Source organism: Lichtheimia ornata (genome assembly GCF_029851405.1).
Source record: "Lichtheimia ornata isolate CBS 291.66 chromosome Unknown scaffold00079, whole genome shotgun sequence".
Lineage (NCBI taxonomy): Eukaryota > Fungi > Mucoromycota > Mucoromycetes > Mucorales > Lichtheimiaceae > Lichtheimia > Lichtheimia ornata.
The window spans coordinates 90,075-112,331 of NW_026695399.1; the positions used below are offsets into that span (position 1 = coordinate 90,075).

Below are 22,257 nucleotides of genomic sequence, written 5' to 3' on the forward strand. Positions count from 1 at the left end.
ATCATCGTTTGCTTCTCTTCAAAGATTATTACCCAAGCAAGAAACATGCGATGGTTCCAATTGTGCACGATGTGTCTTGTATGAACGTTGTGGATGGCTTACCATGGGAGATACATGCAATGTTGCAAAGGTCACGAGCAAGATTTGTATCAGAGCCCAACGGGATGCCCACCATGGACCAGTCATATCAACGAGTCTATTGGTGTCACTCTTTGTCTACGTAGCAAGCTATGTCCTTGGTCTTGGATAGGATCCATGGGTAAGAGGTTATCATACAACCGCAAATGGATTACAAACATCTAATGGATCATGCTGTGCTTTCTTGTTAGCTTAAAAGTGGATTGTTCAGCATGCAAGTTCGAGGAAAAGCAAATGGCCTAGCTAGCTACTGCAGCCAATGGGTCATGCAACCTTATTATTGTTACAACTTTTTTTGTCGCTATCCACTGCTGTCACGTTTTGGTTATACGCAGTCATCTCATTTGCATTTGGGGTTCTCGGGATACGCATGATACCGAAGGTAAGGCGTCTCTTTCATGGCTCCATGTTGTATACAAGGTATTCATCTCTATGCTTTTTACAGACCAAAGGGAAATCTTTAGAAGAGATTCAATCACTACTTCATCATTGACACTGAATATACCAATTAAGCAATATGACAAAAGTGTGTTCACAATACGGTCAATGGGGCATTTTATAGGATGGGAGTACATGTTTGTTATTATGACACTATGATACTGCAAACCACAACCAACTTGGTCACAACACATGTATGAAAAAAAGAAAAAGCAAATTGTATGTATTTATGAGGCTATCTATATACAAGGGGAGGGGAGGGGAGGGGATAAAAGCAATGTGGGTATATATAAAGAGGAAAAAAGAGAGATAAAAGCAAGGTGGATATATACAAGAGGTCAAGAGAGAGAGAGGAGAGAAAGGAGAGCACCGAGCTTATGCATCATCCTGAGGCTGTTGTTGCAGCTGTTGCAACTGCTGCAGTTCTTCTTGTGCTTGCTGAAGACGCTGCTCTAGCTCTTGCTGCTGCTCTGGTCGGTCTTGCAGCATCAACAGCAGGAATACTTGTTGCCGTCGAAGCACGAAGATCCGCTGGGTCATGGCAAGAGGGTGCCCTCTCATCCATGGTGGTTGTTGCTGCTGCTGTCGCCGTTCACGAGAAAGAGCTCTCTGATGTTGGCGTCGAGCAGCTCTGCGACGTTGTATCTTTGCACCACTGCGACGTTGTTTCTTTGCACCTCGGCTTCGCTTTCTGCAACCGGGATGCATTATTGATCTTGACACAAGCCGAAAAGCAGAAAGAGAAAACAATAGCTATCGACTCGTGGAGCTCCCGTTCCCAATTTTAAGCATGTAATCATGCCACCTGCAAAGGAGTCCGCAATACCTATCAGACTACGCATCCTTTTGACATATAAATGATAGTTATATACTTGCCACAAAGGGTCCATCAAGGAACACAGCCAAATGTCATTAGACACCAATGGGCACATCATCAAGTGATAAAGCAATGAAGTGAGCTACATAGACGAATGCTTCAGTACCCTCATTTTTGTGAACCACATAAAAACTATCATTGAGACTTACCAAAGGCCATCGATGGAGACAAGTACAAAGAAAGGACGTATGATAGTGTTGGTGACCACAGCAGCCTTATTTATATGTGAGTGGGCGTGGGATTGTTGCCACGATGGATCGAATTGATAAAGTGGCCATCATGCATCATCTTGAAGTACCGCGTCGAAGTGATAAATTCACCTGCGGCTTAAGAGATGACTTTGTAGACGACATGGATTCTGGACTTTGTTGTGTGAAAGTGAATTCGTGACATTTGCATATCTTTTTAAAGGCGTTGAAGCAGGAGGACGACTTTGTGCCTGAGCCATAGCAGCACACGTACATGGCAGTGTAACATAGATTGATGGTTCGCTCGTCCTGAAACTCAATCGAGGGATCACTTCACTTTTTCTCTTAAGGTCATCCCACTCCTTGTTGTAACTCACAGAAGCCATATACTTCTTGCATGATCGATAACCGGACCACCTTTATTATCCTTCTTCCAACCAATAGTATGTAATCCACAAGCTAGCAAAGTCCAAGCGTGTACGTAATAAATAAACAATGCTTTATTTCATCTAGCTTTCTAGCTACTTTGCCACCATCCTCGTCTTCGTCGTCTGTCATCATTCGTACTCGTACTCGTCAGCAGTCGTCAATCTCGTCGTCGCAATATCAAAAACACACAATGGGATCTTGCAGGCTTCCTTTTGGATCTCGTTGTCGTTGTTGTGACATGTGGTGATCATCGTAATCGTCGTCTCTATCAATAAGAAAGCAGGCAAGTTAGACCATCGGATACCGAGAATGATAACGATTCGATATACCGTTAGGCGATCCTCTCCAAGGAAGAAAGCAAATCAGAAGGAATTCACAAACCAAATCACCCACCACCATACGAGCAACGCCGGGCGATACCTTGTTCTTGAGAAAGCACTGCACGAATCACGGAAGTCCAGGCTCATAGTTTTCCTCATTCATCCTCTCCAAAGAAAGAATGATCCCCAATCCTTCCAATCATTTTCCCACCTCATGAAAAGAAATCCTCAAGGGAAAGAACGGGCCTATCACGAGAAGAGCGTGTTGGTTCGCACTGATGTCAAGCTGTTGCAAATCCCCTTTTACCTCAACACGGTGACCATGCTCTTCCAAAAACCCATCGTCGTCGATCCATCAACTCAACACAGGCCTATAGAGCCCTGGACGCGTTCCAAGAAGCTTTTCCAGCACACTTGGCTAGTGCAGAGCGACGCAGCGGCCACTTGATACAGGCTGGGACTTGAACCCAAAGAGATGATGATGATGCCCCAAATTGCATTTGCCTGACCAAAGAAACCTATTCAATTCATCATTAGCACACACACACAATAAACACCCTTTTCATTGCACTTGCCTTTTCCATATACATAGAGACCCTTTGTTGTTGGTTACTGGAAACCGAAAACCATGGTGTAGTGTTGTTGAACCGATAGACGCCAAACCAGCCATCTATACAAGCTAACACGTCAATGGAACCAGTTCGGCTGCAACATTGGGCTCTGAATGTACCTGTTGACACCAAGCATAGAGTGGGAATAGCAACGACCGGAAGCAACGATATCGCCATGGCTATCACTCTCATTCCTCAGCCCTTGGGACATACTCACACCCTGCCTATGCATGTTCAGAACTACATTAATACGTCACAACCAACAAGAGCATACCTTTATAGTACATTACCTTGATCGGGATGTCGTGAATGGGATAAAAGCAGAGGAGGGAGAAAGACAAGAGACGCGTTGTCTCAAGTCGTGGAGCTGCTGTCCCCCAAGTTTAAATCCCCCTACTGCTGTTACACTGAGGCCACTCAATGACCCTATACACCCCATCCATCCATCATGATCATCATCTCCCTCACGATAGACAATAGATACACGTAAATAAAAGAAATGATCCTCACGTGTAGCAAAAGGGTGTGTGCCATTTTGCACTTTATCTGATAACGATGATCCAACAACAGCCATTACCTTACTACCAGGTTAGCTCGAATCATGAAAGTTAAATGATGAGCATGCTGGGCTGGAGCAAGACAATCGTTCGTATGCATTGGATTGGGCAACAAAGGTGAATGGGAGGAATGGGCTATTAGCTGGCAGTTTACAAATAACTTTGCAAAATGATTTGTCTCATATTGGATGATACTTCTGTGTTTGAGCGTTTTTCAGTCAAATCCTCTCGGATCAAGAAAGTTTAATGATGGAAATGATGGGCTGGAGCAGCACAATCGTTCACATGCATTGGGTAGGGCAACAATGATGAATGGGAGGATTGGGCTATTAGCTGGCTTTAGGAACTATACCTAAATTGTGCACAAGTATCATGCATCGCCTGTGCTGACTGACTCAAGTTACACAACACGACCCTCTGCATATTCGGCTCTATTATAGTCATACTACCTGACAATGAACAACGACCTCTTTTCATATAGCATCACGCTTACATCATATGTAAAACATAAAGGCGTCTGTATCTCCAAACTTTACAATCAAACGTGGGCTCTTTAATAGATCAACGTGCTCGTCGGGGTCAAAGGAATCTTGTGTCAAAGTATGAAGTTCATCGTGGGCAATCCCAGATTTCGCAATGTCGCTACCAGCCAAACTGGATCTGGGGGTCAACCTCTTCGTCGACGACGACCAAAAAATATTTTTTGGGCTAGTTGCGACATTGAACGCGAAACTTTCACACAAGGTGCTGTTGGCCAAGCCGAGCACATTGCTCTATTCAAAACCCTGTGTTTCATTGTAAAGTTTGGAGATACAGGCATCTTTATGTTTGTAAGCGTGATGCTATATGAAGAGTGGTCTTTGTTCATTGTCAAGTAGCTAGACCCTCACAGAGCAAAAGATGCAGCGGGTCGTGTTGTGTAAGACAGCTACGTTTGCATGAATGAAAGGGTCAATGTATAATTACTTTATGGATCATCTAGGAACAGGCATGTATTGCTAGCTAACGGCCACTTTTATCCAATCATCATTGTTGCAAGATCCACTGCATGGGAACGATGCCCCTGCTCCAGACATTCATTTCCATGATTAAAGTAGGTTGATCCGAGTTGATTTGACTGAGCTGTGGCCAAAGAGAGATTACATCACTCAGGACATAGAGCACGCTCGATGTAGCTCAACCGATGTAATCTTGTGTGAGCGTAACTCAACCAAATCAGCTCGGATCAACCTACTTTAATCATGGAAATGAATGTCTAGAGCAGGAGCATTGTCCACCTACAATAGAATGCACAAAAGATAGGAATGCACAAAAGTGGCTATTAGCTGCCAATGTATGGCATAAAGTGAGGATTGCGTACCTTTCATGCATTGTCCCTGAAGTCCAAACTTTTTAGCTGAGTTACCCAAAGAGGTCCTTCTGCATCTTTTGCTCTCCAGGGTCTAGCTACCTGACAATGAACAACGACCTCTTTTCATATAGCATCACGCTTACAGCATATGTAAAACATAAAGGTGTCTGTATCTCTAAACTTTACAATCAAACGTGAGGTCTTTATGAGAACAAACCTGCTTAGCTTGGCCAACAGTACCTTGTGTGCCAGTTACACGATCAAGCTGGCCAATCCCAGATTTCGCAAATGTCGCCACCAGCCAAAGTGGATCGACCTGTTGAATTTTTTTCGACGACGACGAAAATATTTTTTTTGGCTGGTAGCGACATTGGGTGAATCTGGGATCGGCCACGATCGACTTGGCATAGTTTGACACAAGATCGCTTTCACCCCGCCGAGCAGCTTTGTTCTATTAAAGACCCCACGTTTGATTGTAAAGTTTAGAGATACAGGCACCTTTATGTTTTACATATGCTGTAAGCGTGATGCTATATGAAAAGAGGTCTTTGTTCATTGTGAAGTATAGCTAGACCCTGACAGAGTAAAAGATGCGGACGTGCTTGTGTAACACAATTGATTTGCAGGCTTGGAAAGGTCAATGTAACATTTGCATGTATGAGAAGGTCGAGCTTCATAAACCAATTTGTACATGCAAACCCACTAATCAATTCAATACGCACTCGTCCTGAAACTCAATGGAGGGATCACTTCACTTTTTCTCTTCTCAAGGTCATCCCACTCCTCCTTTATTGTATCACAAAAGTCATATACTTCTTGCATGACCGATAACCGGAACCACTTTTTTTATTCCATCTTCGAACCAATAGTATGTAATCCACAAGCTAGCAAAGTCCAAGCGTGTAATAAATAAACAATGCTTTATTGCATCTAGCTGTCTTGCTACATTGCAACCATCGTCGTCTTCATCCTCAAACTATATACAAGGGGAGGGAAGGGCATAAAAGCAAGGTAGAAATATGTACAAGAGTTAAAGAGAGGAGAGTATCATACGGAAAACCGCAATGAGCTGTTGATGTTGGTGGTGTGGTGGTGGTGGGTTCGGAGACCTCAGGCATGCTTACAGCACGCAAGTTGTCCTCGCCCCGGACAAGCATCGCAGCAAGCAAAGCATGCTCGTCATCCAATTCCTCGACCTTGATAGCAGGGAGGAAAGTGGGAGGTGATGGTGGCTCAAGCTTGATAGCGGCCAATGGCGTTACGCCAGGTTCAATTTTGACGGGGACGAGTGGTGGTGACAAAGGCGGAAGCGAGGAAGAAGAGGAAGGACCAGACGCGAGCCGAGGTGTGGGAGGAGGAAGACGCCAATCCATAAGCAAAGGCTTGTACTCGTTTTCTGAGACAAAAAACTCAAAGTTGATTGCCTCAGCAGCAATCCACTCAAACTGGTCAATTGCTTGGAGTGGAATGCCAGGCACTCTCTCGGAGGTTGAGGACTTTGCTGTTTGCACCATGTCAAATGCACCATGGCAGATTCGGCTTCCCATAGTGGACAAAGTCTTGAAGACGGCATCACTGGAGATAGCTATATCGAAAGTAACAAGGTGACGTGTATGAGTAGTGGCTCATCAAGCAACATTATCAGGCTTTACCTTATTATAAGGATCCAATATCACAATGAGGGCGACGACAACAATGAAAGCAGGGAACAAAGAAACTCTATGAATGACCACAACGATCAGCACTTACTCACTGGTTGAAGGATGGGATGTACACACAAACCTTAGAAAGTTGGCCTTGTAATCAATCAAAGAAGTATGGCAGAGGAAAGAGACGTGTGGGAGTATGATGGGCGGCGACAACATCCTTTTATTGTGAATGGTCGGCGTGGGTATTTCTGTCTGTTGGGGATGATGACTTGATGAATTGATGCAAGAGCTGATAAAGTGTTGGGGCGCAATGTTGTCGATGCGTACATCCATCGGTCAAATTGGAGTAGGTGATAAGCAATCTATCAAGGAAATCAATCACTGGTACGCATAATGCACATCCTCATTATTACAAAGATGGCTTACCATGTCGTCAACCTGTTGGTATGCGTGTTCGGTAAGCAGCGAGGGTGATCGGATCACCTTTGATATCAGAATAAAGGTTGGCGCAAGAGACATGGTGCAAATAGCAAAGACCGGTTTTGCTGTTAATATCGCCAGCTGAATGCCACGTACTCTATCATCCATAGACACGTATGAGATTACCGTCATGGAGTAGCAAGCCCAATGTGAGACATACCTCATCAAATAAACCATCGCCTCTTCTTCTCAACATACCAAAGTGCCTCTTCTTAACGACAAATAGGAAATATCTATAGCCCTGCCCTGAATCCTTTGAAACCGTAAGAATGATATCCTGTAAGCGTTATGGATATAAGCACGGGCTGTTCTCTTGCAACGAACCTGCAGCCATTGGGTGAATCGTGGTTGCTCTCATCGTAAATGAAAAAGGAATACGGGTCACCAATCAACGTTTGACATAGTTCAAGGTCGTCTCTTGTCGCCATTGACGTTATTGCATTGACGAAGCGCCATCAAGGAGTGCTCTGGATGAGTCGGCGTAGAGTTGTTGGTGTGTGAAACAGGAGAAACAGCGATGCTTCCCCGCAAATCGATCCAACTCCACTTATAGCTGGTGATCCGTGCACCCATTATCACCTTCCCCATATAGCAATGGCCCAAGGTACAAGAAGTGTGTCTTTGTGCATGTATTTTATGATAATCTCTTTAGCGAACATGGTGTAAAGAAGGCAATGGCTTCCTCAACCCATATACGGATTTTTGGTGTTACGCTCCTTCAGCAGCATCAACGGCTATAAAAGAATCGCCTTTATCCTTATCTTTTCTTTACCCTTTCTTTCCAACGAGATTTTGGCGCGCAAAAGATCCGGCACCTGATTCGAGGGATGTAGTTGTAGGGGGCTGCTTCTATTTCTCTTAGTCTTCAAAAAAGGTACAAGCGGTGTCCCCAGCACTGCACCTTGTCGACATGTTATTGGTGCCCACAGGTAGAGGTTGGGGATGGTTGAGTAGCGACCTTCTCGTTGGTCATCCCTGTGAGTACTTTAGCATTGGCTTTAGGAAACCAACAGCTACTTGTTTATTCTAGTACATATCGTAATCATTAAACCATGTTCTTTGATTAAACATACATCCTTGTCTTTGCATGTCTGATACTGTAACACACTATCAAGTACGTAAATTGAAAATGAAAACTCACGATCCTAGTGATGTTGTTATGGTGTGCTCATCTTATCTATCCGTGTTGTCGTGGTATCGATATCATCATTACCAAGTTTCATTCCATGCAATGTTTTATATGTAACCAAGTCTCTAACTTTTATCCTGCAACTAAGACACAATGCTGTTGAAATCATCCAAGTGGAACAGCTGCCCACACCAATCATTAAGTTACCGTAGTACACAGTAGCCTTTGCGAGATGCATCATCATTGCGCTTGATCCACATGAAAAATAGAGTGCTTATCCTTATTACAAGACCGATCACAGAGCCACTTTTATTATCTCATCATCTATGCTATACATCCACAAGCAACAATAAGAAGCGAATAAGCTACATAGATAATTGCGTGTACATGTTGATGGGGGTCACTCATCCTGAAACTCAATGGAGGGATCACTTCACTTTATCTCTTCTCAAGGTCATCCCACTCCTTGTTGTAACTCACAGAAGCCATATACTTCTTGCATGATCGATAACCGGAACCACCTTTATTATACATCTTCGAACCTATGTAATACACAAGCTAGCAAAGTCCAAGCGTGTACGTAATAAATAAACAATGCTTTATTGCATCTAGCTTTCTAGCTACTTTGCCACCATCCTCGTCTTCGTCGTCTGTCATCATTCGTACTCGTACTCGTCAGCAGTCGTCAATCTCGTCGTCGCAATATCAAAAACATACAAGTAGAAAAGAATGGGATCTTCAGGCTTCCTTTTGGATCTCGTTGTCGTTGTTGTGGCATGCAGTGATCATCGTAATCGTCGTCTCTATCAATAAGAAAGCAGGCAAGTTAGACCATCGGATACCGGGAATGATGACGATTCGGTATACCGTTAGGCGATCCTTAGCAATCAAGGTAGTTGCGGGTGACATGCTGCTGGTCCAAGATGCTCAAGGTTGACAATTTCCTATAAAGCATGCATTATGAGAGAGTCGTCGTATAAGCAATGTATTGTAAATATTTATGTATATACCTCATTGACCACTTTTTTCCACCTGATATGGCATTGACAATTTCTGTGCGCGTTCACGGGAATCCTTGCCATCACTCTCCAATCCAAGCTCCTTTTTGATCTCTTTGAGCTGCTCTATCAAATAATACTCGCGTTGTCGCTTTGCAATTGTGCATTCATCAACTCCTTTTTCAACACCAACAATGCCTTTTGTAGTAACGTAGTCGTTCCTCCGCTGGCAATGTCTCCAAGACTTGTTGCAGTAGCAAAATCATCGAGTTTCCCAGGATCCTCAAATACACTTCTTGCCGACTGTGACATGGAGAAACCGGCTATCTGGTCCCTGAAGAGTGGATTCAATTAGGCAATGTCCTTGAATACGGATGCGATCTCCTAGATGACAGCTCGTATGATGGGATCCTCTTTTGAAAACGACGGCTCTGATAGGTTGACGACACTGGTAATGGTCACTTGGCGATCTTGGACCAAGTGTGAAGGAGCGTATGGCGTTTTGTCGTGTTGATGCTCTTGTTCTAGATACCATGTTAGTATCTTGTATGATGATGTTTGAGTATGTATTCATTGCCACTTGCCTTATTGTTCTTTCGACTTTTCATGTGTTTTGGGTTCATTCTTTGACTCGGTAGGAGTGACCTCGTGGTTCTTTGTTGATAATGATGGTGCAATAACGTATCTGTTGCCTTGATACGACGATGTAGATAAAGTACAGCTGTTAATCCTGAATCATCCTCGGCACCAGTACGACCACTACTGCCAGCTGGGAATAAATGTACTAAGGCACCGACATCATAGATCTGGTTGATGTTTGAAATCACATCGACATCCTCATTCTCATCCCTGAGTAAAAAAGACACCAACATAAGGTTGTGCACGTTTCAATAGATTGTGATTTATACATTTGAGCGAGAGAGAGAGAGAGAGAGAGAGAGAGAGAGAGAGAGAGAGAGATAACATCGTATATAAGCGGTGGGATGATGATAGGGGACAAAGACATTGTTCAGCATTTATACCATCACATCAGGGTCAGGCACACAATTTGCAAACACCTGTTCTAGTTCCTGGAAAAGACAACACATACTCATAAGACTTCAAAACTTGGATCAAGATGGTTCCCAACTTACGTCGTCTGTCAGTGAAAGTTTGGCATACGCTGGCGAACCCTTTTCGACGTGAAGCACCCTGGCGAGAACGAGCAACAAATGTTTGCAATGGAGGCGTTTGTATTGATAGTCGTAGCAATCGCACCTCATTTTGTTTGTGATATGAACGGTATAGTGCTAACGAAAAAGAGACCGTTAGGCATATACGATACCACCACTACTACCTTTTTCTGATACTTACATTTCCTGTGCTACCGAGCACTAGTATCGGGGAGAATGTCGGAGGATCGATATGAGTGATCTGAATCATGCAAAAGAGAAGCACAGATAAAAGCTTACCATGGAATTCGATGTGATGGTCGTTTTTCTGTACACGACTCACGACGTACATGCGTTGAGTGAATGCTCGATCGAGACGTCTTTGTAGCTAAATTATGTTCAAAATGTATAAGATCAAAGTGCCAAAGAGAGAGAGATCCATTTTATCATACTGCTTTTGCTTGGACTGATGGTTTTAGTTTGGATCGCTTGGGCTTGTTGACACGTCCCTTGGTGCCAGGATCAGTAGGTGATGGTCGCTTCATATGGCGTTTGGCTTTGGTCTCTTGAAGACTTAGTCGCGACAATCGTGTTGTAATTGATCCGCATTGAGTAACTGGCATGGTGTCGATGGCTGCGGTCGATTGTCGTTCATTGCGTTGTTGTTGTTGGGTGTTGTTACTTGCATTGCTCCCTTGAAGACTTAGTCGCGACAATAGTGCTGTAATTGATTGGAATGGAGTAACAACCATTGTGTTTATGAGAGGAAAAGAAGAGGGTGACAGATGCTCCCCAATGTCAATGATAAAATAGACACCTCAGTAATCACGTGCCTCCCCGACCCCCACCAAACACAGAATTCAATAAAATAGCCATTCTATACCGAAAATGAATGCAATGAGTGGTACCTTTTACAAGTAACAATAAGCTGGATCATCACGACGCCTATATCCTCCCTCCCTCCCAGAATGCACTGCTGCGGTAAGTGGATGTATATGATGGATGCGTTAATTGTAACACATCATTCACATCATAGAGACAAAATAAGAGCTTAGCTTATCTCGCACAGTGGATATATGTAAAAGATGGGTAATGTAGAACCATTCATGTCAATTTACATAATAGATCATCAAATGAGGTACATAGCCAATCGTACAAAGGTCATATCATTTGTTGACGTGAACAAGGACATTGGATGGTGACACCGGATAACAGCAACGCGTGCCGATTGAATTTCCTACTCTTTCTTTCATGGCAACCACCCCCTCCCTCGACACATGAACAGCTCCATCGTTACGATGCTCTTAGACGTCGTCTAGACAACTATGCCATGACTTCATTTCTACTTCTCATCCCATTCAATCGCCTCACTCACATTGGAGCCAAAGATGCAGATGGACTTGTTTGTGTAACTAGCCGAAGTGGAGCGTGCATGATGGGTATTTTCCCCTATACGCCTATGGTAACGTCCGCCTATGGTAGCTCGTATGACGCTTTTTTTCAAGTTGACTATGGTATCATGAATAATCCAAAATGACCACTGCATCCGAAACTGTCTTGTTTGAAAGTGCAAGAAGCGTGAGACGTAAAATTGGTCTTGTATCGCACCGAAGGTCGCCCCACAATGATTCTATTTGGGTTGTGTTGTTACCAGCAGCATTTGAGGAGGATCATTCATGATGATGGCAGGTGGTTTTGTACACCAACAACAAGAACATCTCCAAGATCTTCTATTTAAGTAGATGTATTGAGACGATGTAAGGTAAAGCGTAGGTGATACAGCATGGCAACGGTGGGCGGATGTTGATTTGCATAATAGTGTTCGTTTATCTCTCAGTCCGCTTTTCTTCTTCTCCTCTTGCAATCCCCCTGGATTCCCGAGAATGACACGACCCCACCCCCTCCCATGCAAGAACAAAGAGAACGTAATGTCACGCCCGTGTATGAATCAAGAGCCTCTGATGTGGTGCAATCGTGTGCACTTCCTACGACGATGCAACTATCTGATCTCTACCAAGAATGCGTCCACGTCTAGACGAAGAAGACGAAGCAGAGCTGCTATGAAACAACATGAACAAAACAGCGATACCATCTTCATACATCTTCTTCTGCACCGTCATCCTTATCAGCACCTGATTCGACGTTGGAAGAAGGCTTGGTAAGAGGGGGAGAGGATAATGGGAACAACTCAATAGTGTGTGTGTACAGAGATTGATTATAGTGTTGGGTTACAGGTGACCACCATCGAGCATGTCGTCTATTGCCAGCAAAAGGATCTTGATCATCCTTTGCTGCACTGGAAAGGAGCATGATTACGTCGCGTCTTGGTACAACGTTTCGAGTTGCCAATCGATTTCACCAGCCAAATCACATCACGCATGCCAAAGTCACCAGCCATCATGGGTCAACCTGTATTGGTCTCTTGATACCTTATCCAGATGAAATCTTGTTCGAGGTATGTATAGTGGATCATATACCATAAAAGGATTGTATCTTACTTTAATACACGTAGACTCACAAATACATCGATTCATCGGTTGTGGGTGCTGTAATGATCGTTGGAGGAAGAATGGAAGATAGTCGCACTGGATACAACCGCCCACGGGTACTTATTGGTATACAAGTCAAGGCAAAGTAAGGCCGAGAATGGGGAGGTGCAACTTTTACGCAGTGACCACACAAAGGATCATGCAACTTGAATCCTGTAAGTTGGGTGGGAAACATTCATTGGTTTCTTGTATTAACGTGTTACTCTCGTCTTTGCGTGCTGATACACGGACAATAATAGCTGCTGGGCAACATGCCGTCAAGAGCGAAGGGTGAGAATGGGACGGTGGTTTGATGATCCTGGTATGTCATATTGATATTTTATACCGTTAGGGACTCTATCAAGCCTACAAAAGCAAGCTGTGATCCATGTCCTATCAATCTTCGGCAATCGTCGCAAGTCTGGATTACGTGTTCGGCCGTCTCTCACAAAGCATTTACGTGATTTGGATGTATCAAGACTTACTCTGGGTGAGACTTTGTTCCCTCCTTTATGGATTGGTAGCATCATTGTCTGGAATGGATGCTTTACAGGGTGTATCAAGGTAAGTTGCATGTATACCAAGTTAGATTGCGAAGCTAATTCTGTGGATAAAAATACTATAGATGGTGCGAAATTTGATGCTCAAGATGCCAAAATGCTTGGAGCTTTCAGCTATACCAAAGAACGATGCCAGCAATTTCTCAAGTATACCAAAGAGTCGCCATCCCCTATTGTGAAGCTTGCCCTTATGCATTACTATGAGAGTCGAGAGGAATGGATCAGCGCATTGAAAGTGACGAAAGAATTGGAAGCGATGCCAGCACATATTAGACATCATCCTGCATACGAAGCTCGGTCCGTGCGTCAATCAATGCCCGACACTTTGCGTCATTTGCCGGAAGAGATCATGCTCAATCCTCGAGGACAAGGTAACAAACACATTCACATTGATTACTACGTGTGTACTAATCCTTTGTCTTATTAAAGCTACTGGGGAATACAAGGATTTCTTCGATACACCTGGCAAGGATGCTGGCTTCAAACTATTTGGAATGGCTCTTCGAGGTCGATTGAATGAGCGTAAACGAAAAGCAGAGGAGCAAGCAGAAGCATTCCCCAACAAACGATAAGGAGTAGCATTGTGTATATATTTTCATGTCCATTGCTTCAAAAAAAAAGTGTTGTACATAAAACAAGAGCAAGATGTGTGTATGTGTGTATGTGTGTGTGTGTGTGTGTGTATGTGTGTGTGGTAATATCCAAATATACAAGAGCAAGATATATATATATATATATGTGTGTGTGTATGTGTGAGTGATAATATCCAAGAAGACCACCTTGTCAATATGCGCCATGGTGCGATAATGATGACCTGCAAATACATTATACGTATTAGAATGCATATTTCAATACGAAGTGGCGGTGGTAGATGCATACAAATTGCTGGTGGTTTTTAGGGATTATTCTGCTGTTGTTGTAGGCGCCGTTGTTGTTGTTCCAGCTGCTGCATCTGCTGCTGCAGCAGCGCTTGACGCCGTTGCAGCACAAGCATCGGTTGGGTCAAGCCAAAAGCGTCCCTTGTCATATGAGGGACTACTTGCGGCGCCACTGCTTGTACTTGATGGGTGGGCTGCTGTTGCTGCTCTTGGCGGGCAAGGGCCCTTCTCTCTCTTTCTATATTGCTTGCTGTGTTGCCGTTGCTTTGCAGCTTGTTTTCTTGCAGCATGTTTTCTTGTAGCATCTTGCAGCTCGTTGCCATTCTTAGCCCGGGAAAACCATGTGCGAAACAACGAGTGAAAGGAGAAAGAGAAAACAAGAGTTGTCAACTCGTGGAGCTACCGTCTCCAGTTTCAAGCATGTATTTATGTCACCTACAAAGGAGCCCCAAATACCTATCAGACTAGGCATCCTTTTGATATATATATGATAGTTATATACTTACCGCAAAGGGTCCATCAAGGAGCACAGCCAAATGTCATTAGGCACCAATGGCACATCACCAAGTGATAAAGCAATGAAGTGCGCTATACATCGATGAACGCCTGAGTACTCTCATTTTGTGAACCACACAAAGACTATCATTGAGACTTACCAAAGGCCACTGATGAGATATGAATACAAGCAGTAGAAAGAAAGAGCGTATGATAGTGTTGGTGACCACAGCCTTGTTTATATGTGAGTGGGCGCGGGAATTGTTGTCATGATGGATCGAATTGATAAAGTGGTCATGATGCACCATCTTGGAGTACCGAGTCGAAGTGATAAATCCAGCTGCGGTTTACACTGTAATAGCGAGCCCATGTTGAGGATGATGTACACCAAGGGGTGATAAGGATCCCTGTGGGGAACATGATGCTGAAACCAGAGGCCGTCCAATGTCGAAAGCTTGCCTACATAGTGCACGACCGCACACGTATAATCAACAACGTGCTGGATTTGTACTTTTGACACCATTTCCCTTTATACATATCCCAGCTAACACGATATCATTGGATGGGGATGATTAAGAATGAGACGACGATGCTTTATTTTTTCAGAAAGTAGTCAAAGGTATTATGGGTATCCACGTGCATGCTATTACAGCCATTCCTCAAGTTTGCTTGTGAATCGATCCTCAAGACGTAAAGCTTTGGTGATTCCTGAAAGATATTTGGCCAAGTGTTTCCTTTGTTTGCTATCACATCGACGACCGCATTCATTAGCCAGTTCCAGTAATCGTTCTTCGTTGTAGTCTATAACAAAGCAATAAGTTGTGGGTTTTTAGCTGATAGGTACAACACGTACTGGGTTTCTCCATGCGTAGCTCTCGAATGAATGCCTTCTTCCACCCCCACAATGTATGCAAGTTGGGTGATACGGCCGAGGCTGAATAGTCATGTTGTTGTGGCGGTGGTGGTGGTCGAGTAAGTTTTGTATCTTGTCGCCTGGATACGGTTGTCTTTTCCAAAACAGGTTCAGAGACGTGTCTTTTACGCGGTAATGTGGGAGATTGGGACACAGGCTCAGATAACGAAGGCCCTTCCAAAGGTGGTGATGATGGTGATGATATGTCTTGAGTATTATCACTCCAAAAGGACAAACGTAATCGTTCATAGGTATCCAATAGATCGGTCCTTGATACATCAAAGATGTTTTCGCAGAGTGTCTTCTATTATGGGAAGTTCAGTATACCAAAGCAAAAAAAAGCCAATCCCCTCATTCATCGTATGCTTGCCTCGTACGCATGGCCAATGTCAAGGTTCAATGCTTGAGAAAGCTAAAGGATAGATACATTCATAAGGTTACATGTTGCATGGGGTGATGCAAGTGAGCAAACACGTACATTGAGCAAGGTCGGTGAGTCTGTCATGGTTTGGAACAAGTGAAAGAGCTGGACACGTGATCCACAATTTCTACTCAAATGCAAATTTATACTATGTGATCCCCCCCTTCCCATCCATGCATCATCATACTTTACATGAGACAAGAAGAATGATCTAGCAAAAGTAACATGTATCATAATGGCACGATTTACAAAGAGAAAGAGTAATATTGAAAGTAAGAGGAAACATGTTGACGGGGGGTGTTGTGGTGGAGGAAGGGAATGAGCTAAGAAACCTATAAACGGGATCGTAATAGTACTACTTACAAAAAAAGAGGATGTGTGTGTTTAAATGTGAAATGGAAGACCTATACATGACCATGGGGACTTCTTTGAAGTAGAGGTGACCCTTGTGGTAATTGTTGTTGTGTTTGATGTGGATTGTTCTGCTGCTGCTGCTGTTGTTGTTGTTGCTGTTGTTGCAATTGCTGGAGATAATGCTGCTGCTGCTGCTGCTGTTGCTGCTGCTGCAACTGTTGAAGGTAGTGTTGTTGCTGTTGCTGTTGTAGTACATGGTTTTGTGGGCTTTGCATTTGCTGCTGCTGCTGTTGTTGTTGTTGCTGTAATCCTTGTTGTTGATATTGCAACATTTGAGCAGCTTGGAAACGCTGTTGTAATGCTTGATGTTGTTGATGAGCAGCCATTAACGCAGCTGTAGATAATCCATTGCTATTGGGTGTGGCAGCAGCAGCGGCAGCGGCAGCAATCATTTGTTGAGGAGATTGACGCATGGCAGCAGGGCTACTTGTCATCCGTGGGATTTGTGATGCATTTGAAATACCATTACTAGCCATTTGTTGTGCCTGAGCTTGTGCTTGTGCTTGTGCTTGCGCCTGAGCCTGTGCTTGAGCCTGTGCTTGCGCTTGAGCCTGTGCTTGTGCTTGTGTTGCAGCATTACGCATTTGCATTTGTGCGAGGTATCGTTGCAATAATATTTGCTGATTCGGAGGAAGTTGATTTATAGAATAACCCATTTGTAACAGCTGAGCAGCAGCTTGAAGAGGATTTGTAGGTTGAACAGTAGGCTGTTGTTGTTGCTGTTGTGGCTGTTGCATAGGTATTTGTGGCGTGGCAACCGAAGCTACTGGTTGTTGATGCATCCCTGGAGACGCCATTGGATGAGTTGGTTGCTGCTGCTGCTGTTGTTGTTGTTGTCCCATGGTCTCTGGACTTTGTTGTGCAGGTGAATTCATGACATTTGCATATCGCTGTAAAGGCGTTGATGCAGGAGGACGACTTTGTGCCTGAGCCATAGCCAATGCCATTTGTCGTTGACGGAAAAGGTGCAATTGTGCAGAAGGGTATCTGTTATTTGCATGTAATTGTCCAGCTTGAGTGGATGCTGCTGGTGTGGGTGGTTGTTGTGGTTGTTGTTGTGGTTGAGGTGGTGTTGATGGTGGTAGTGGTCGAGGGGTACTATTTCCAACAGCTCCAGTCATTGGCATGTTCGCTGGCGTATTCGGTACACCCATCACTGGGCCATTGCTCATTGCAGGCTTATTTGGTGGTATTGATGCTGTCGGTGGTCGAGTTTGTGAAACCATCGCTTGTGCTGGAGAAGAATGTCGCTGCTGTTGCATGGGTCGTACTTGATTACCAGCAGTTGGAGCCTATATAAAGCACGCTATTTAGTATATACCCAAACAAGCATACATCTCCCCATTTACTTACAGCTGGTCGTTGAAGAGGATATCCTGCCGATAATTGTCGTTGTTCCAAGAAAGCATGCTGCATCTGCCGATCACGTTGACTCTTGTGAAGACTAAGCTCCATGGCTGTAGGCAACCGTTGACCATTGGCATTTGTTCCATGAGTCTCAATAGTACTTCGAGGACGTGAACTTGATGCTATAATACATGTTGATAAATGTTTTCTCCATCATCCCATGTTCCATACCATACCTGCAGGCTTTTGTATCTCATCTCGACGTTTTTGTGTACGCTGAATTGAATCCAAGATGTTGTATTGTCGCTGACGTTTCTTACTGGACTCGAACCTGACAATGGAGGGTCGTTTCGATGCTTCTCTTTTCAACTTGGAGATGTACGCTATTATCATAGCCCTCTTAGTAACCAGCTTAAATAGCTAACCATTCCTTTAACTTACCTGGACTCACTTGACCCGATAAGGATGTGAGGTTGTTTTGCTTCCATCGCTCGTGACATTGCCATGCCGTTCGGCGTTCGCCTGTTTTCGGTAATCTTATTGCGTTGAAAGCATCCGTGACAAGGTTCCAATTGAAAGAGTATTGCAATATCATTTGAATCAAGCATAAATCATCTTCCTCGGTCCATGAACTAGCTGGTTGGGTTTCAGGAGATTGTTTTGGTGTGGGTGGTTGGACTGCTGGTGCATCACGAAGTTTCTTTGGTGCAAAGAGTTCTATGACCAATGCATTAATAACATGCCCTAAGCTCGAAATGGATATACTTACGAGAAACCAAAGGCGAAGTATCATAGCGTTCATTTCTTGGGAGGGTTTTGACGCTTTCCTCTTCTTGCTCAGGCTCCTCAACCAACACCGGCTCACCATCAATCTTTCGTTTTCGGCTCAAGCGCTGTCGCTTTTTGAGGACAATCTTGTTTGTGATCAGCTTGGTGATAGCAACAATGCGACCATATTCTGCTTCATCAAAGTACGGGTCATCATAATCAGGGTTGGGCGGCTCGTACATCAAAAGATCAGGGAATATGGAATGGATATCGAATTCACCAATGTCTTCCATTGCAAGCGTCACAATTGTGTGATTTGGATCAAGTTCCATGATCTTGGATCGATAATTTTGAAGGATCTTTTGCGACAAATCCACTGGAGCAGCAGCAGCAGCATCAGCCTTTGACTCTTCTTCACCAGGATGAGATTCAGCTTGTGATGGCTCTTGAGTTGAGGAGCCATTATCCACCACCATCTCGGAAACAGCTGCGTCATCAACCGCTTTTGTTGCTTCATCAGTGGGATTGTCGGCGGTGGTGGTGGTGGCGGATTGCTGAGTATCATTGTCGCTTTTCTCTTTGGCAACTTGATGCTGCTGGGGTATAATCGTCTATAATCCCACGTTAATAAAATCCACCTATTCCACTACATTTCTCATTTTACCTTGACGCAAATGCTTGATTTGTCTTGTGCTTGATGCCATTCCATCACCGCTTGTGATAACATGTATGCCGTTGCCACTTTCCATTTCCTCTCTTCCTTGAAATCGGTCCGCATCCATCGCTTTTTGATCCCAATGTTAATATATAGGTGTGCGCATGATATACACAAGACTCTTACCATTTCATCCATTAAAAAGTCCCAATGCGTCTTTGTCCTCGGAACCGTCTTTTGCCGTTTAGGCTGCCTTAAGCTCCACATGTTCTTTTTCTTCAAATCCTCAATCGATTGTACAGTCTTGACCGATTTAAACTCTTCCCGGGCAAGCTATCATATCCCAATGAGCATGGCTTTCCTCTTTTTTCCCCTGTATACTTTACTTACCATCCAATCCCGAGAAAGTAATACTTTACGTGCCGTCTGCAGTGATTTATAGAGTGGCTGGGCATTGGCACGTACTTGCCAGGCATATAGATCCAATCCTTCTTCCTTGTCGTTGCGGTAATCAGGGAAATTGAGGCCGTTGTATGATCTTGGCTGATACTCTTTTGCCATAAGCATGCGCTGCGTTGGAATGGTGGTTTTACGAGGTGGAATCTTTTGAACTACAGCATTCTCTTGTTGCTGATCCTGCGGTGGTTTAACATGTTCCTCCTCTCGATTTTGGTCCTCTGATGGCTCATCCTTAGGTGGTTGATTGTGGATTGGTTGATCTTCGTGTGATTGATCCTTCATTGATTGATCCTCAGATGATTCATTGTTCACTGGTTGATCTTCCACAGGTTGATTGCCGGCTGGTTGATCGACCGATGGCTGATCCTTCATTGGCTGATCTTCGGGTGGTTGATCCTTCATTGATTCCTCTTCCACTAATTGGTCCTTCATTGATTCCTCTTCCACTAATTGGTCCTTAACCGGTTGATCATCTTCCACTGGTTGATCTGCCACTGGTTGATCCTCCACGACTTGATCCTCATTCGATTCATCTTTCATTGGTTCATCTTGTGGTGGTGGTAATGGTTGCTGTGATTGCTCGTTTTCATTTGACGTCGACTCTTTTCCATTGGGTGGATTCATAACGCTATCTGCAGTGGCTGGTGATTCAGTCTCCATGGTTTCTGTTGCCATCTATAATTTCGGATGTAAGACATTTACATGGCATTGAGTGGGTATTTGTCAAACTTACCTTTGCACTTGGAGTAGCGGGATGGCTATTTTCCATATTTACATCGGCCGATGATCCAATGCTATGAGACGACGACGACGAAGACGCTTCCAATGGTAGCTGAGGTTGTTTTTCGACATCATCCATTGTCGTTGATTGTGTGTTGTTGTCGGCTGAAGTTGCTATACCAGGCGTTGGATTCGTACTAGATGTGCATGTGTACATTAGATCCAAGGATCCTCTCCCAAATCATTATCCTCCCTACCCGAGCGATTGATCCCGTAGAAAAGTATGCCAAGTTTCAGGATCATGTTTTGACTCATCATTTCGACCTTGAAGGAAACGGAGGACGTTATCGCTATGTTCTTCTGGTTGGCCCACCAAGATGAATAGCTCTTTGAGCAACGATTCCCTGTGTGTAACGACCAGACTGCATGAATGTAAGTCCGTGAATAAACGAGATTTGCACACCAAAATGAATCCAACTTGCCTTAATTCCTTTTGCTTGCTTTGTTCGGCATCCAATCGAAGTACATCGATCATATTCTACCCATTCTTCTATTAGCATAAGGTCTCTCATACACATACACATACCCAATTTCACTTACCATGCGAGAATGGATATCTCGATCACTACAACTCTCAACAGGATCATCCTGTGCAGATGTATTGCTGCTGCTGCTGCTATTGCTGTTGCTCAATGGCACATCCATAGCCATAATGCTTTTCCTTCCACTGTGTGCGTTGTTGTTGTTGTTGTTGCTGTTGAAGTTGCTGAAGTTGATGGACTATATAGATATACACACACAACTGCACGGATAACGGATCGAAACGTCGCGTCAACACGTACAAGTGTTCCAGGTGGATAATAGAATCTTGTACGTTGCTCGATAGCTGATATAGATAGAAAGCTGTTATTCAACACGGGGGCTAGTTGTAAAGCGTTCAATTGGATGCGCACCAACGTTGTTTCAATGAAAGGGTCGAATGCGAAGAAGATGCGTGGGTATAAGCAATGGTCTGGTCTAATAGCGTGAGAGCGAAAGAGCAATGCAGCGTTCTATTGTGAGTGAATGGGTTCTCTTATAGAGTCATCATGTATTCCTTACCTTGTCGCTCTCCAAAAGATACAGCGCTTGACGCAGTTGAACAAAGTTGCGAGTAGCGGATCTTGTTGCCAGGTATTTCAAGTCAGATGAGGAACGAAGCAACAAAGACAATGGCAATTAGCAAAACTATTCTCTCCACCAGCAACTACGTTGCATAGCATTAAAAGAGTATGTAAATGAGCGAGGGCGAGGACGGGGAATAGACGCAGCCCAAAAGCTTGCTTTTCTTACCTGTTGAAGTTTGTGCTATGGCCACTGCAGCTGCTGCTTTGCGGCTGTTGCTGCTGGTTGCTGCTGCTGCTACTGTTACCATTCTTGGCTCTGTGACGTCACATCTCCCACTACACTACACACATCGTTCTAGTTTACTTATGAATGATCTTGTAGCACTAGTGCTTGGATACATGACAACACCATGTGATGCCGACTCAAATAGTGGATTGTAGTAGTATCAATATTAGATAGTATAGTAAGAGGTCGTTGACTATGATGAATAAACCAATGCTTCTCAATCATCTTAAGTGATCACGTGCACCATCGAAGAAATGGAGAGCCTTTATTCCAAATCTACTTGGAGATGATATACTTGAACAGTGGTGGTGAGGTGCTATGTGCAATTTTGAACAAGGGGCATTGTTTTTTAGAATTCCATTCATAGGTCTAATTTACAAGTAGGATACAT

At 43.9% G+C, this 22,257-nt stretch overlaps 7 protein-coding genes across 7 annotated transcripts; 1 reads left to right on the forward strand and 6 right to left on the reverse strand.

Moving 5' to 3' along the window:
- Positions 1–951: 951 nt before the first annotated feature.
- On the reverse strand, positions 952–1,284 carry O0I10_010955 (uncharacterized protein; the record flags this gene model as incomplete). The annotated part of the gene is made up of 1 exon (XM_058490928.1): positions 952–1,284. One exon carries the CDS (start codon positions 1,282–1,284, stop codon positions 952–954), a length of 333 nt encoding a protein of 110 aa, XP_058338323.1.
- A 3,813-nt stretch (positions 1,285–5,097) lies between these two features.
- Positions 5,098–6,456, reverse strand: O0I10_010956 (uncharacterized protein; the record flags this gene model as incomplete). The annotated part of the gene is made up of 2 exons (XM_058490929.1): positions 5,098–5,110; positions 5,963–6,456. 2 exons carry the CDS (start codon positions 6,454–6,456, stop codon positions 5,098–5,100), a joined length of 507 nt encoding a protein of 168 aa, XP_058338324.1.
- Positions 6,457–9,623: 3,167 nt separating this feature from the next.
- Positions 9,624–10,037, reverse strand: O0I10_010957 (uncharacterized protein; the record flags this gene model as incomplete). Its single annotated transcript, XM_058490930.1, has 2 exons — positions 9,624–9,689; positions 9,750–10,037. The coding sequence occupies 2 exons, from the start codon at positions 10,035–10,037 to the stop codon at positions 9,624–9,626; spliced, it is 354 nt and encodes a 117-aa protein (XP_058338325.1).
- Positions 10,038–10,181: 144 nt separating this feature from the next.
- O0I10_010958 (uncharacterized protein) lies at positions 10,182–11,068 on the reverse strand (the record flags this gene model as incomplete). Its single annotated transcript, XM_058490931.1, has 5 exons — positions 10,182–10,235; positions 10,299–10,454; positions 10,519–10,538; positions 10,617–10,704; positions 10,769–11,068. The coding sequence occupies 5 exons, from the start codon at positions 11,066–11,068 to the stop codon at positions 10,182–10,184; spliced, it is 618 nt and encodes a 205-aa protein (XP_058338326.1).
- A 1,556-nt stretch (positions 11,069–12,624) lies between these two features.
- On the forward strand, positions 12,625–13,976 carry O0I10_010959 (uncharacterized protein; the record flags this gene model as incomplete). The annotated part of the gene is made up of 5 exons (XM_058490932.1): positions 12,625–12,771; positions 12,829–12,950; positions 13,001–13,020; positions 13,197–13,775; positions 13,834–13,976. 5 exons carry the CDS (start codon positions 12,625–12,627, stop codon positions 13,974–13,976), a joined length of 1,011 nt encoding a protein of 336 aa, XP_058338327.1.
- A 1,447-nt stretch (positions 13,977–15,423) lies between these two features.
- Positions 15,424–16,195, reverse strand: O0I10_010960 (uncharacterized protein; the record flags this gene model as incomplete). Its single annotated transcript, XM_058490933.1, has 4 exons — positions 15,424–15,578; positions 15,631–15,994; positions 16,061–16,102; positions 16,169–16,195. The coding sequence occupies 4 exons, from the start codon at positions 16,193–16,195 to the stop codon at positions 15,424–15,426; spliced, it is 588 nt and encodes a 195-aa protein (XP_058338328.1).
- A 320-nt stretch (positions 16,196–16,515) lies between these two features.
- Positions 16,516–21,185, reverse strand: O0I10_010961 (uncharacterized protein; the record flags this gene model as incomplete). The annotated part of the gene is made up of 12 exons (XM_058490934.1): positions 16,516–17,817; positions 17,879–18,054; positions 18,109–18,255; positions 18,314–18,589; positions 18,642–19,251; positions 19,305–19,424; positions 19,482–19,628; positions 19,686–20,429; positions 20,488–20,671; positions 20,732–20,896; positions 20,957–21,012; positions 21,075–21,185. The coding sequence occupies 12 exons, from the start codon at positions 21,183–21,185 to the stop codon at positions 16,516–16,518; spliced, it is 4,038 nt and encodes a 1,345-aa protein (XP_058338329.1).
- Between the last annotated feature and the right edge of the window lie 1,072 nt (positions 21,186–22,257).